Raw genomic sequence first — 15,944 nt, forward strand, 5'->3', positions numbered from 1 at the left:
TATAGTGCACTACTTTTGACCAGAGCCCTAGCCATATGGGCCTTGGTCAAAAGTCATACACTATATAGGGAATAGGGTGCCATTTGGAATGCAAGCATGCGTTTATCCACACACTTCCCAGTCTACTCAGAGTGGAGCTCCATCTTGTGGCTGCTCTGAGCTCTCGCATCAAGTATCCCGGCTCTCTTGGACCAGTTGTCAATAATATCAATGATAAAATCTATTAATACAAAGTGATAGTCTATCAAATGACGAATCCCCACCCCATCAGCTGTGCACTAGACTCCTATGCTGGCCTCCTGCTGGCCTCCTGCTGGCATCCTGCTGGCCTCCTGCCCTAAAGTCCCCTGCACCATGCCTCTGTCTGCCCACCTCAGTACTATGCTTCTCACCATATCATTTGCTGTCTCCTGTTCTGTTTTTAATCGGTTAATGACTTTTCCCTGACCTGCCTTCCTACATTTGTGTGTGTGAGAAAGTGTATACTGTGGCTCCTGAATTGTATGATTCAAATTGATTATTAATCGTAATCACCACTAGAGTTGCTACCTAATATGCAGAAAATGAGTGGGGTGTGTATGATATAGTGTATGTGTATGTGTGTGTCTATGCTTGTTGGTCTGCAGACCATCCGGAATGTGTCTTGGCAGAGGTGGAAATGTTGAGACCCAGACAAACTGATATCATTTACAAAGTCTTGTTGGAGTGCGGTATGCACCTACATAACCTATTTTCTAACAATTCTGCAGAAGATTTCAATCTTAAAAGATAACAACACATCAATGGCTTAGAACAATTAGATTAGCATTTTTCCCATCTAGCTACTATTTTTAAAAGGCTGTCTAGATCTGGAATTGACTTGTAATTGCTTAATGGCTGATTTTAGATTTTTTTTTAATAATCTGGTTTTTGGGGTTGTTGAATGATTGACAAGTACAACTAAATCTGAGAGACTACTGCACATTACAACATATACTGCACAGGTAAAAAGGTTTACTGTGGTGTCTATCTATAGGCTAGAGGGAACTTTGCTTTGGGAGCCACTGCTTTCTTTCCCCCATTTCTCTTTCTGCACACAAGCTGCCCTCCCCGTGTGGCCTGTAGCTCATCTTATCCTGGGTCTCAAGTTTCCACCCCTGCCTGCATCTGCTTCTGGTGGCTCGGGAGTGAGTGATGTGTGGGACTGGTGTTACCACTGTTCAAATGACCTCCACTGGAAATCAAATTGGCCTTAATAATTGTCCCTACTTCACACACTATACAATAGTGGATATTACCTTTTTGGGTTTATCACAGTGGCTGAATGAATGTGTGTGTGTGTGTGTGTGTGTGTGTGTTACTGTTCTTTTGAAGTGTGTGAGTTTTTGTTCTGTTCTGTTTTTGATTGGATTTATCTGTTTCGTTTTGGTTGGAGTATGCTTGTGTGCATATTAGTTACTTTGGCCTCACTAATCCGCATGCCTCTTGCTGGTTCCTGTCCTAACAGGGGGTGTCATTTGATCAAGTCAATAATCTGCTGATTGAGCCTGCTCGAATTGAGGAGGAAGAGGTCTGTACCTACTCTCTTTCACTCCATCCACTCCCGCTCTCTCTCGTTCTCTCTCCTTCCCCCACTCACCCATTCACCCACCCGCTGGCTCTCAGAAGTGGGGAAAAAACAACCAATAACCAATGATTAATCCAAGCCAATCGCCATGCAAACGCCCACCATAACTCCCCATCGGACCACCAGCGTAATAGAATTTGAAGGGGAGGATGCAGGAGTAACACTGTTATATGGCCAAAGGGTTATAGGATTCAAGTAATGTATATAAAACAATATGGTTATACAATTGTAATGGAGTTATATGTAGGTGGTAAGCAAGTGTTTACCCATCAATGACGTCCTACCCTATTCTCAGGTTCTACCACGCTGTTGCTCGTCCTTCTCCCCCCTCCTCCTCCTCCGGTTCAGGCTGTGGGGCCCTGGAGTGAGTGGGCTGAGTCCATCTTCTTTCAGCACCGTTACTCAACCGGTGTGTCCAGCAGGATCTGGCCCACATATTGCAACTTCTAACCAGGAGAAATGTATTTTGTAAAAGATATATAAGACATCTGAAATAGTTGAAGGATTTCTTTGTGAGAACGTATGTGCATTATGAAAAAATGTAAAGCTGTTCCTCAGTATGGTACCACGCCCTACATCTATCATGATGTCAAAGGAACACGCTGGCTCTTTCCAGTCATTTTAGTCCAGAGGGTAAGCACTTTGCTAAACGGTCTGCACTGCTGAATAGCTCAAGAACCACAAAGAAGCTTATCAGAACATAAAGGCCCAGTGCAGTCAAAAACATGATTTTCCTGTGTTTTATATATATTTCCACACTGAGGTTGGAATAATACTGTGAAATTGTGAAAATGATCATAATGCTCTTTTAGTGTAAGAGCTGTTAGAAAAGACCACCGGAAATTTCACATTTTATTTTGTGGGATGGAGTTTTGGCCTGCATGGTGACATCAGGTGGTAAATTAGTTAATAGACCAGGGGTTCCCAAACTTTCTTGGCCCACGATCCTCATTTTGATATTAAAATGCTTTTGAGACCCTACCATGTAAAAAAGTATGTAATCAACAGCCAGAGTTAACTTTTTTATTTGGGCTGTGACAGTTACACCAACAAAAAAACCACCCTAATCTGTGAGGTGTAAGGCTAGTTGGGAGCTGCATGAACATGGTTATGCCTAACATTTTTAGAACCATTAGACCAGAACCTTGATGCTATTTGACGTCTAAGTTTGAACATTAGTCTGACAGTATTTCAATCTGAAGACAGTATGGTTTGAAGTGACTGAAATGCATCAGAAAGGTATGCGAAGTTCAGAAGGTCATCAGGCAAAAATGTTGTATGATATTCTGTGTAGAAAAGAACATCAATGATGTTATTTTCCCCCCAGTCTGATTTAGTGCATGGTCTTGTCCACTAGGTTCTAACGGCTTGTGGGCATAGTAGAGGCATAATATGTTGTAGCTTAAAGCATTCAAAAGATGAAGCCACATTTGTAGAAAGAAAAACGCTTTGTTTATTACAACCGCGTCTAGCGGCTACTGGAGGTTACTGACGTAACCCTGGTTATATGAACCAAGCACAAATTCTCAAGGGAATCAGTAAATTGAAATTCATTAGGCCCTAATCTATGGATTTCACATGACTGGGCAGGGGCGTAGCCATGGGTGGACCTGGGAGGGCATAGGCCCACCCACTGAGGAGCCAGGCCCAGCCAATCACAATTCGTTTTTCCCCACAAAAGGGCTTTATTACAGACAGAAATACTCATCAGTTTCATCAGCTGTCTGGGTGGCTGGTCTCAGACGATCCCGCAGGTGAAGAAGCCAGATGTGGAGGTCCTGGGCTGGTGTGGTTACACGTGGTCTGCAGGTTGTGAATCCGGTTGGACGTACTGCCAAATTCATTGGAGGCGGCATATGGTAGAGAAATTAACATTAAATTCTCTGGCAATAGCTCTGGTGGACATTCTTGCAGTCAGCGTGCCAATTGCACGCTCCATCAAAACTTGAGACATCTGTGGCATTGTGTTGTGTGACAAAACTGCACATTTTAGAGTGACCTTTTGTTGTCCCCAGTACAAGGTGCACCTGTGTAATGATCATGCTGTTTAGTTAACTTCTTGATATGCCACACATGTCAGGTGGATTAATTATCTTGGCAAAGGAGACATACTCACTACCAGGGATGTAAATACATTTGTGCACAACATTTGAGAGAAATAAGCTTTTTGTGCTCATGGAACATTTCTGGGATCTTTTATTTCAGCTCATGAAACATGGGACCAACACTTTACATGTTGCGTTTTATATTTTTGTTCAGTGTGTGTATATATACATATTTATTTTTAGGGGGGGATTAATTTAAGATACTATTTGAAGAGGTAGGGTCCTAGCATCAGGGTGAAGCTGGTTATACAATTGGGCTGCCAGGACAGAGAAGAGCTTTGACTGGGTTGAGCGGGAGCTGACCCAACGTAGGTGTGGGAGGGCCAATAGACCAGATGTGGCAGAAAGGACTGCTCAGGTTGGGGTGTAGGCTTTGAGCATAGCCTGAAGATGGGGAGGGGCTGTTCCCCTTGCTTCGACTGGAAACCAGTGGAGTGTGCGGAGGAACGGGGTCACATGGGAGAACTTGGGAAGGCGGGCTGTGGCGTTCTGGATCAATTGCAGGGGTTTGATGGCACAAGCAGGGAGCCCAGCCAACAGGGTTGCAGTAGTCTAGACGGGAAGATAGAATAGTGTCATTGGAATGTAGCAGATACAGTGAGGGAAAAAAGTATTTGATCCCCTGCTGATTTTGTACGTTTGCCCACTGACAAAGACATGATCAGTCTATAATTTTAATGGTAGGTTTATTTGAACAGTGAGAGACAATATAACAAAACAAAAATCCAGAAAAATGCATGTCAAAAATGTTATAAATTGATTTGCATTTTAATGAGGGAAATAAGTATTTGACCCCCTCTCAATCAGAAAGATTTCTGACTCCCAGGTGTCTTTTATACAGGTAACGAGCTGAGATTAGGAGCACACTCTTAAAGGGAGATTCCAAACTCTCCACCATGGCCAAGACCAAAAAGCTCTCCAAGGATGTCAGGGACAAGATTGTAGACCTACACAAGGCTGGAATGGGCTACAAGACCATCGCCAAGCAGCTTGGTGAGAAGGTGACAACAGTTGGTGTGATTATTCGCAAATGGAAGAAACACAAAATAACTGTCAATCTCCCTCGGCCTGGGGCTCCACGCAAGATCTCACCTCGTGGAGTTGCAATGATCATGAGAACGGTGAGGAATCAGCTCAGAACTACACGGGAGGATCTTGTCAATGATCTCAAGGCAGCTGGGACCATAGTCACCAAGAAAACAATTGGTAACACACTACGCCGTAAATGACTGAAATCCTGCAGCGCCCGCAAGGTCCCCCTGCTCAAGAAAGCACATATACAGTGGGGAAAAAAAGTATTTAGTCAGCCACCAATTGTGCAAGTTCTCCCACTTAAAAAGATGAGAGAGGCCTGCAATTTTCATCATACAGTGGGGAAAGAAAGTATTTAGTCAGCCACCAATTGTGCAAGTTCTCCCACTTAAAAAGATGAGAGAGGCCTGTAATTTTCATCATAGGTACACGTCAACTATGACAGACAAATTGAGAAAAAAAATTCCAGAAAATCACATTGTAGGATTTTTAATGAATTTATTTGCAAATTATGGTGGAAAATAAGTATTTGGTCACCTACAAACAAGCAAGATTTCTGGCTCTCACAGACCTGTAACTTCTTGTTTAAGAGGCTCCTCTGTCCCCCACACGTTACCTGTATTAATGGCACCTGTTTGAACTTGTTATCAGTATAAAAGACACCTGTCCACAACCTCAAACAGTCACACTCCAAACTCCACTATGGCCAAGACCAAAGAGCTGTCAAAGGACACCAGAAACAAAATTGTAGACCTGCACCAGGCTGGGAAGACTGAATCTGCAATAGGTAAGCAGCTTGGTTTGAAGAAATCAACTGTGGGAGCAATTATTAGGAAATGGAAGACCTACAAGACCACTGATAATCTCCCTCGATCTGGGGCTCCACGCAAGATTACACCCCGTGGGGTCAAAATGATCACAAGAATGGTGAGCAAAAATCCCAGAACCACACGGGGGGACCTAGTGAATGACCTGCAGAGAGCTGGGACCAAAGTAACAAAGCCTACCATCAGTAACACACTACGCCGCCAGGGACTCAAATCCTGCAGTGCCAGAAGTGTCCCCTTGCTTAAGCCAGTACATGTCCAGGCCCGTCTGAAGTTTGCTAGAGTGCATTTGGATAATCCAGAAGAGGATTGGGAGAATGTCATATGGTCAGATGAAACCAAAATAGAACTTTTAGGTAAAAACTCAACTCGTCGTGTTTGGAGGACAAAGAATGCTGAGTTGCACCATACCTACTGTGAAGCATGGGGGTGGAAACATCATGATTTGGGGCTGTTTTTCTGCAAAGGGACCAGGACGACTGATCCGTGTAAAGGAAAGAATGAATGGGGCCATGTATCGTGAGATTTTGAGTGAAAACCTCCTTCCATCAGCAAGGGCATTGAAGATGAAACGTGGCTGGGTCTTTCAGCATGACAATGATCCCAAACACACCGCCCGGGCAACGAAGGAGTGGTTTCGTAAGAAGCATTTCAAGGTCCTGGAGTGGCCTAGCCAGTCTCCAGATCTCAACCCCATAGAAAATCTTTGGAGGGAGTTGAAAGTCCGTGTTGCCCAGCGACAGCCCCAAAACATCACTGCTCTAGAGGAGATCTGCATGGAGAAATGGGCCAAAATACCAGCAACAGTGTGTGAAAACCTTGTGAAGACTTACAGAAAACGTTTGACCTGTGTCATTGCCAACAAAGGGTTTATAACAAAGTATTGAGAAACTTTTGTTATTGACCAAATACTTATTTTCCACCATAATTTGCAAATAAATTCATTAAAAATCCTACTATGTGACTTTCTGGAATTTTATTTCTCATTTTGTCTGTCATAGTTGACGTGTACCTATGATGAAAATTACAGGCCTCTCTCATCTTTTTAAGTGGGAGAACTTGCACAATTGGTGGCTGACTAAATACTTTTTTTCCCCACTGTACATGCCTGTCTGAAGTTTGCCAATGAACATCTGAATGATTCAGAGGAGAACTGGGTGGAAGTGTTTTGGTCAGATGAGACCAAAATCGAACTCTTTGGCATCACCTCAACTCGCCGTGTTTGGAGGAGGAGGAATGCTGCCTATGACCTCAAGAACACCATCCCCACCGTCAAACATGGAGGTGGAAACATTATGCTTTGGGGGGGGGGGGGTTCTGCTAAGGGGACAGGACAACTTCACCGCATCAAAGGGACGATGGACAGGGCCATGTACCGTCAAATCTTGGGTGAGAACCGCCTTCCTTCAGCCAGGGCATTGAAAATGGGTCGTGGTTGGGTATTCCAGCATGACAATGACCCAAAACACATGGCCAAGGCAACAAAGGAGTGGCTCAAGAAGAAGCACATTAAGGTCCTGGAGTGGCCTAGCCAGTCTCCAGACCTTAATCCCATAGAAAATCTGTGGAGGGAGCTGAAGGTTCGAGTTGCCAAACGTCAGCCTCGAAACCTTAATGACTTGGAGAAGATCTGCAAAGAGGAGTGGGACAAAATCCCTCCTGAGATGTGTGCAAACCTGGTGGCCAACTACAAGAAACGTCTGACCTCTGTGATTGCCAACAAGGGTTTTGCCACCAAGTACTAAGTCATGTTTTGCAGTGGGGTCAAATACTTATTTCCCTCATTAAAATGCAAATCAATTTATAACATTTTTGAGATTTTTTTGTTGTTATTCTGTCTCTCACTGTTCAAATAAACCTACCATAAAAATTATAGACTGATCATGTCTTTGTCAGTGGGCAAACGTACAAAATCAGCAGGGGATCAAATACTTTTTTCCCTCACTGTACCTAAGTAATAATGAGATGCAACATACTGATTATTTACTTTGGGTGGCTGTTCCTTTGGAGGAATGATAGTTGGCCTTGGTGACTGAGTCTGTGCATTTCTGGTGAGGATGCCTATGGAATGGTTGGCATGTGCATATTGTGCATCTGTGTGGTTGCATGAGCGTTCTGCAACGGTGACAACGAGTTTGGGAGAGAACAGAGCCTTGTTGACGACGACACACTGGAATTAACCTCCACTGCCTTCTTCCCCCTACCCCGGAACACAGCACTCTTTCACTTCACTATTTATTTTATCTTCTCTTGCTCCCACTTACAGTTGAAGTGGGAAGTTTACATACACCTTAGCCAAATACATTTAAACTCAGTTTTTCACAATTCCTGACATTTAATACTAGTAAAAATTCCCTGTCTTAGGTCAGTTAGGATCACCACTTTATTTTAAGAATGTGAAATGTCAGAATAATGGTAGAGTGATTTATTTCCGCTTTTCTTTCTTTCATCACATTCCCAGTGGATCAGAAGTTTACATACACTCAATTAGTATTTGGTAGCATTGCCTTTAAATTGTTTAACTTGGGTCAAACGTTTCGGGTAGCCTTCCACAAGCTTCCCACAACAAGTTGGGTGAATTCTGGCCCATTCCTCCTGACAGAGCTGGTGTAACTGAGTCAGGTTTGTAGGCCTCCTTGCTCGCACACGCTTTTTCTGTTCTGCCCACAAATGTTCTATAGGATTGAGGTCAGGGCTTTGTGATGGCCACTCCAATACCTTGACTTTGTTGTCCTTAAGCCATTTTGCCACAACTTTGGAAGTATGCTTGGGGTCATTGTCCATTTGGAAGACCCATTTGCGACCAAACTTTAACTTCTGACTGATGTCTTGATGTTGCTTCAATGTATCCACATAATTTTCCTTCCTCATGATGCCATCTATTTTGTGAAGTGCACCAGTCCCTCCTGCAGCAAAGCAACCCCCACAGCATGATGCCTCCACCCCCGTGCTTCACGGTTGGGATGGTGTTCTTCGCCTTGCAAGCAACCCCATTTTTCCTCCAAACATAACGATGGTCATTATGGCCAAACAGTTCTATTTTTGTTTCATCAGACCAGAAGACATTTCTCCAAAAAGAAGATCTTTGTCCCCATGTGAAGTTGCAAACCGTAGTCTGGCTTTTTTATGGCGGTTTTGGAGCAGTGGCTTCTTCCTTGCTGAGCGGCCTTTCAGGTTATGTCGATATAGGACTCGTTTTACTGCGGATATAGATACTTTTGTACCTGTTTCCTCCAGCATCTTCACAAGGTCCTTTGCTGTTGTTCTGGGATTGATTTGCACTTTTCGCACCAAAGTACGTTCATCTCTAGGAGACAGAACGCGTCTCCTTCCTGAGCGGTATGACGGCTGCGTGTGTCCCATGGTGTTTATACTTGCATACTATTGTTTGTACAGATGAACGTGGTACCTTCAGGCGTTTGGAAATTGCTCCCAAGGATGAACCAGACTTGTGGAGGTGTACAATTATTTTTCTGAGGTCTTGGCTGATTTCTTTTAATTTTCCCATGATGTCAAGCAAAGAGGCACTGAGTTTGAAGGTAGGCCTTGAAATACATCCACAGGTACACCTCCAATTGACTCAAATGATGTCAATTAGCCTATCAGAAGCTTCTAAAGCCATGACATCATTTTCTGGAATTGTCCAAGCTGTTTAAAGGCACAGTCAACTTTGTGTATGTAAACTTCTGACCCACTGGAATTGTGAAATTGAAAAGTGAAATAATCTGTCTGTAAACAATTGTTGGAAAAATTACTTGTGTCATGCACAAAGTAGATGTCCTAACCGACTTGCCATAACTATAGTTTGTTAACAAGAAATGTGTGGAGTGGTTGAAAAAACGAGTTTTAATGACTCCAACCTAAGTGTATGTAAACTTCTGACTTCAACTGTATATTTCACCCTCATCCCCCACTTACTCCCACTCTGCATGGCTTGCACGGACAGCATTCACACATCCAGTTCAGACCCACACACCCCCCTTGATGTGACTGTTCCATGACAGAGTATTGTGACTTGTGTTTCATATAAAGCCCCCTCCCCAAATACACACCTCAGTGTCTGAAACTAGCCTTCATGTTTTATGTCAAAAGGATAACGTGTTTGTCGAGTCGTTTCACTATGTGTCTTTGGGCTAATGTCAATGCCTTGTGATATGATGGGTAGTTCGTTTAGTACTACCGTTAATGATATTTGGAACTGCTTCTACTCCACAATGGCCACCTTTTAATAAGTTACTGTAGCTACTCTGCACGGAGAGATACAAGGCAAGACTCCTGCCTTTTCTCATTCGACATACACTTGAGTTGAGTTTAGCCCTGAGACCAGAGTAGCCCCTGTCCATCTCATCTGTCTGTCCCTAGTCTGTGTCCATGCTGCATTCCCCAGATCGGCGCCACATTTTGAGTCGAGAGGGGGTTCACCCACTCCACATGACTTAATTGAAATAAATAGTCAATTAAATCCATTTACTTTCCAATCAACATTACATGTAATCACACTATCAATTGGTTCATCACAATATGCAGCCACCTTCAAATTGACATTTGACCCAAAAGTATCATCTTGTTAAAAACAATTGTCTGTGGAGTGTGGTGAGCCCTCCTCCCTGCTGTCCTGGGCTGTCTATCTGAGGATAGGGCTTTCTATCTGAGGATAGGGCTGTCTATCTGAGGATAGGGCTTTCTATCTGAGGATAGGGCTGTCTATCTGAGGATAGGGCTGTCTATCTGAGGATAGGGCTGTTGTATGGGAAGTCTCCGCTCAGTATGCTGACCCCCTCTCCTCCATTTCCAGCACACCCTGACCATTCTACGGCAAACTGGGGGCCTGGGCATCAGCATAGCCGGAGGAAAGGGATCCACACCCTACAAGGGGGATGATGAGGTGAGGGCTGAGGACAGCTGTGGAGACTCCTAAATGTACAGATGGATTGCGTCCCAAATTCACTATATGGAATTTACTTTTTACCAGGGCCCTGGTCAAAATAGTACACTGCATAGGGAACAGTGTACTATTTGGGACGCATTCATATTCTGCGGACTGATTGGGACTGTGTACTAAAGTCTGTCTGTCCCTCCAGGGAATTTTCATCTCCAGGGTGTCTGAAGAGGGCCCTGCAGGCCAGGCTGGGGTCAAGGTGGGAGACAAACTCCTAGAGGTAAAGTGTGTGCATACGCGTGTGTGATAAGCGTATGGGTGCCCATTCTTATGGCTGTTTGCAACCATGGTGCATTCATGGTCAAGGTCCATGAACATGCCTTTTGACTGTAGAGAGAACCATGAACCATGATCTCCGCTCCCTCCGTCTCTCTCAGGTGAACGGTGTGGCTCTCCAGGGGGCGGAGCACCACACGGCGGTAGAGGCCCTGCGCAGCTCAGGCGCTACCGTCTCCATGAGCATCCTCCGGGAGCACATGGTGGAGCCGGAGAACGCAATCACCACCACACCGCTGAGGCCCGAGGACGACTACTTCCCCCGGGAGAGACGGGCAAGCGGCCTTCCCTTTAGCATTGAGGCAGGCTCCCCCGCAGGCCCCCGACACAGGCTGTCTACCTGCCTGGTCCGCAACGACAAGGGTCTGGGCTTCAGCATTGCCGGGGGCAAAGGCTCCACAGCCTACCGCACAGGGGACATGGTGAGATTCACACACACATCCCTAGTGTGTACAGTAGACACTGAGATTCACACACGCATCCCTAGTGTGTGTATAGTAGACACAGGGAGACATACTGAGTTTCCATAACTAGGTCATGTGGTGGAGGAATATTGGGCGTTGTTCAGCACTGATGAATATTTCATCCTCCTGGTCTTAGCGGTGAAACACCTTTTGTATGCATGTCGTGTCAGGTTGTCCCACTTCTCAAGTCAACGACACGAGACCTCTAACTGCACTAGCTACAGCATTAGAGGGTGAGTTTAAGAGTCAGGATTCATGGATTTCCTACGTATTTCTGTATTATGCCGAGTCATAGTCGTCCCGTCGTCCCGTCCCCCACCCCTCTAAGGTTTCCTCATTCTGACAACCCCTTTTCCGGTTCCAATGTTTACAGCCATCACCAAGGAGATATGAATTGCGAGCCTTGACACCTGATAGGTCCTGTGAAACTGGGATGGGAGGGGCCAGGGGGTATTTTTGGGCCACTGCATTGGCTACATGTCCTGTACAAATACCGCTCTCAAAAACACACACACACAGCTCGGGGAGTCCGCTGAGAGAAACCGAGATGCACACTTATCGCTAGAGTCTTCTTGTGCCTTTTTCTAGAATGGATGGTATCTCTGTTGAGATGGGCTAGGAGTAGGCCTGCACTTTGTCTGCACTTGTGCATGATAGTTTGGAATTTAGGAGTTGAACCATAAATACAACAGTGGAGACTGCTAAGGGGAAGACGGCTCATAATAATGTCTGGAATGGCATCAAACACATGGAAACCATGCATTTGATGTATCTGATACCATTCCACTTATTCCACTCCAGCCATTACCAGCCTCCCTAATTAACATTTTACATTTACATTTTAGTCATTTAGCAGACGCTCTTATCCAGAGCGACTTACAGTTAGTGAGTGCATACATTATTTTTAAATTTTTCATACTGGCCCCCCGTGAGAATCGAACCAACAACCCTGGCGTTGCAAACGCCATGCTCTACCAACTGAGCTACATCCCTGCCGGCCATTCCCTCCCCTACCCTGGACGACGCTGGGCCAATTGTGCGCCGCCCCATGGGATTCGAACCTGGATCTCTAGTGGCACAGCTAGCACTGCAATGCAGTGCCTTAGACCACTGCGCCACTCGGGAGAGGTGCCACAACCTCCTGTGAAGTCCAATGAGTTGTTTGGGCATCCTTGTAGCTTGTGACTCCTCTTTAGGTAAAGAGACTGGAGGGCTCAGGGACTTAGTGTGAGACTGTGGTGATTCTGTGGTCCTAATCTATAGCATCAGCGTTTTCTGAACCTTATTTGACTACATTAGGATATAATTATTACCATTGACCAAATATCCTTAGTTTATTTGGTAGTGCAGTGTATTAAAAGGCATTACGTCCCATGCCAGCTCATTTAGTTAAGTTATTCTTGTGCTGAGATCCTGCCACAGAAATACTTCTTAACAAGCCCAAGCAAACAATTGAGGGCAGCGTTAGACCATGGACTGAAATAAGAATGCTAGACTATATTTAGTCCAGGCTGTGTGAGGTCATCATTAATGGACATCCCCTGCTCCCCTGACTGGCAGTGATTTAACTAGCAGGAGGCATTGCAGCCCTGTTGCACCAGACTAAAGCCGTCCGCATGCTTCCCAGACTAAACAGTTCGGTAGAGTTTGTGCATATATTATGATATTTTGTGATGTTCTTTTGTTCGTTTTGGATTTCGGCAAGGGTTTTTTCGGTTGTTCGGGCATAGAAAAAAATTATATTGGGGAAAGCCGAAGTCGATAGCCGAAGTCTACGCCCCTTCGTCGGCGATTGGTCAACAGTAGGGATTCTTCAATAAAGTATTTGTTGTCATTCAACGAGAGACGACTAGTTTTCATGCAAACATTTTCGTATTAAAAATACTGCACCAAACATCTTAGTTAGAAAATTAATGACAGATTTCTTGAGGTATGGCGTCTCAAAATAGACAAACAGAACTATTGCTGCTTTTTTCTCGTTTTTCAGGCGAAGGTCTTTAAAAGGAGTATGCGAGCACACTCGTTCAGTTCGCCTAGCTGTGTTCGGCTAGGAGCCAGCCGAACTGAAGCATGCTGACGTTTTAACCCACCACCCACTACCCCCTGGGTAACTGCGTTCACAGCTAGCAGACATGTCACTGTATATCAGTGGGAACCAACCTTTTGAGTCAAGATCACTTTCACAGCCAAAAATCAAGCCAAGCTCTACCGCTCAGAATGACATACCCAAATCGAACTGCCTGTAGTTCAGGACCTGAAGCAAGGATATGCATATTCTTGGTACTATTTGAAAGGAAACACTTTGAAGTTTGTGGAAATGTGAAATTAATGTAGGAGAACATAACACAATAGATCTGGTAAAAGATAAAACAAACAAAAAGACATAAGTTTTCTATTTTTATTTTTGTTGCATCATCTTTGACATGAAAAAGCCATACATTCAGATAGGAAGCTGGAGGTAATTTAGATGTGGTCTACAAGAGGGCAACAGTGTATGTGCAAAGTTTGACTTATACCTTCAAGAATGAGGGGGCTACATAACATTTAGTATGAAGTCAACCAGGTGTCCCTCACCAGTTTGCCCAAACGTACCCAAATGGCCTCCAAGTGGCTGAATTGGTAAAGTGATACATTTTCATTTTCAAGCACATAACTATAGAGAACATACAAAATGCTATGGTAATAAAAAATACAAGTTTACACACTCCCATGAATGTAATATATGATGGATCATTAGCCCCCCTACATAAGACACTAACATTCACACATCTAGATGGCCGGGCGGGGTGGGTGTGCTGCCATAGACAGCAGCAGGGGGTCTGACTGAATGAACCAGTTTCTACTAGAGGACTTGAATGTGGTCTCTTTGGTGTTGGCACCCAGAGGTCATCTGAGTCAGAGTCTCTAGCACTATAGAAGATTTTTAAAAATTCAGTAAGAACTCAAGTTTACTATTATTTTATTGAACCTTTATTTTAGCAGGGGGTGAGCCTGCATCAATTATATTAGCAGGGGGGTGAGCCCTAGCCAATGTGTATTTTATGTTGACTGTGGTTTTCGAGTGCCCTATTTACTATTGGTAAACATATTTCATTATAGTGATTTTATATATATATATATATATAGCAATCAAATAAAAATCTCAAATGAATAATATGCAACCATTTAAACAACTGCATGAGAAGAAAGTATTTTACTTAGCAGTCTAAAGTTACGTCTTTCCCATCCAAAAGAAATCAGCGTGAGTCTACAGTGTAATCACTAACTGAGTCCTCATCAATTTCTATGTTTCTTTCCCTGCAATAATATCATCCAAATCTGTATACTTGGTCTTCGATTGAGCTTTCCCTGTTTTATTAGCCATGTTCTACTTTTCTAAAATAGCAATAAACTTGGTAGAACTGAGCGTGCGTGCATAATACGAGCCCTCTTTGTTCTGTCGATTTTATCTGCCCGATGTATGTTGTTGCGCGCGAGCTCAGCACAATGGCTTTTACTCAGAGAAAGGACCATCACATACTCCTGTAAAGCCCAGCTCATTGGCTATCTAGTTAGCTATGTTTCAAAACGACAGGTGGTCATTGGACTAAGATACAGTCAATCAAGTGAACACCGCCCATCTCATTAGTGCATAATCATGTCAATCCTTGGTGGGCTAATATACCTTTTGTTTAGCCAATGTGTCATGCAGAATCATGAAACGAGTTCGGTCGCCTTATAGAGTATCTGAGGACTGCAGAAAAACTGAACTTGACTGGGTGAAACAAGGTGTAGCGTTTATATTACGTTTAAATGTTTTAAAATGAAATGCCAAGAGTGTGTGCAAAGCTGTCATCAAGGCAAATGGTGGCTATTTGAAGAATCTCAAATATAAAATATATTTTTATTTGTTAAACACTATTTTGGTTACTACATGATTCCATATGTGTTATTTCATAGTTTTGATGTCTTCACTATTATTCTACAATGTAAAAAATAGTACAAAATAAAGAAAAACCCTTGAATGAGTAGGTGTGTCCAAACTTTTGACTGGTAGTGTATTTCCACTTTGACATTATGGGGTATTGTGTTTGGCCAGTGACAAAAAAATCTCAATTGAATCCGTTTTAAATTCAGATTGTAACACAACAAAATGTGTAAAGAGTCAAGGGGTGTGAATCATTTCTGAAGGATTGAATCTCAATTTCATGCACTCATATTAGACATTCATTAGAACCAAGATGATGTGCACGGTCATTGGCTTGCATCCCAAATGCCACCCTATTCCCTACGTAGTGCACAACTTTTTACCAGAGCTGTACTATATAGGGAATAGGCTGCCATTTAGGACACAGACATGATGACATTATGAACCGTCTTCTGACTCCTGTGCCACGTGTCTGTCTGTCTCTGCAGGGGATCTACATCTCGCGGATCGCAGAGGGAGGGGCGGCCCACAGAGACCGCACGCTCCGAGTAGGGGACAGGGTCATCACCGTGAGTACCCCTCCACTCCTGTTTTAGCCCCATGGAAACATCCCAAATGGCACCCTATCCCTTTTGACCAGTGCACTTTATAGGGAATAGGTTGCTAATTGGTACACCGCCCATGTTCTTCTCTCGCTCTGTGAACTTCATGCCAAACACACCAACCAAGCACACACACGTTAGATAGTGTGGTGAGTGATCTCATCCTCAGACTCACAATATGGTTGC

At 43.9% G+C, this 15,944-nt stretch overlaps 1 protein-coding gene across 8 annotated transcripts in view; it reads left to right on the forward strand.

The window, feature by feature from the left end:
• LOC311109417 (protein scribble homolog) overlaps positions 1–15,944 on the forward strand; it is a 119,557-nt gene that overhangs the window by 63,154 nt on the left and 40,459 nt on the right. For 7 of the 8 annotated variants that reach the window (XM_084152287.1, XM_084152289.1, XM_084152291.1 and 4 more), the window contains exons 16-19: positions 10,366–10,455; positions 10,652–10,729; positions 10,887–11,207; positions 15,645–15,725. In XM_084152287.1, the coding sequence (XP_084008413.1) occupies positions 10,366–10,455; positions 10,652–10,729; positions 10,887–11,207; positions 15,645–15,725 (570 nt within the window). The remainder of the gene's footprint in view (positions 1–10,365; positions 10,456–10,651; positions 10,730–10,886; positions 11,208–15,644; positions 15,726–15,944) is intronic. The other variant, XM_084152293.1, reaches the window with a different exon arrangement.

Source organism: Coregonus lavaretus (assembly GCF_964263955.1).
Source record: "Coregonus lavaretus genome assembly, chromosome: 34".
Lineage (NCBI taxonomy): Eukaryota > Metazoa > Chordata > Actinopteri > Salmoniformes > Salmonidae > Coregonus > Coregonus lavaretus.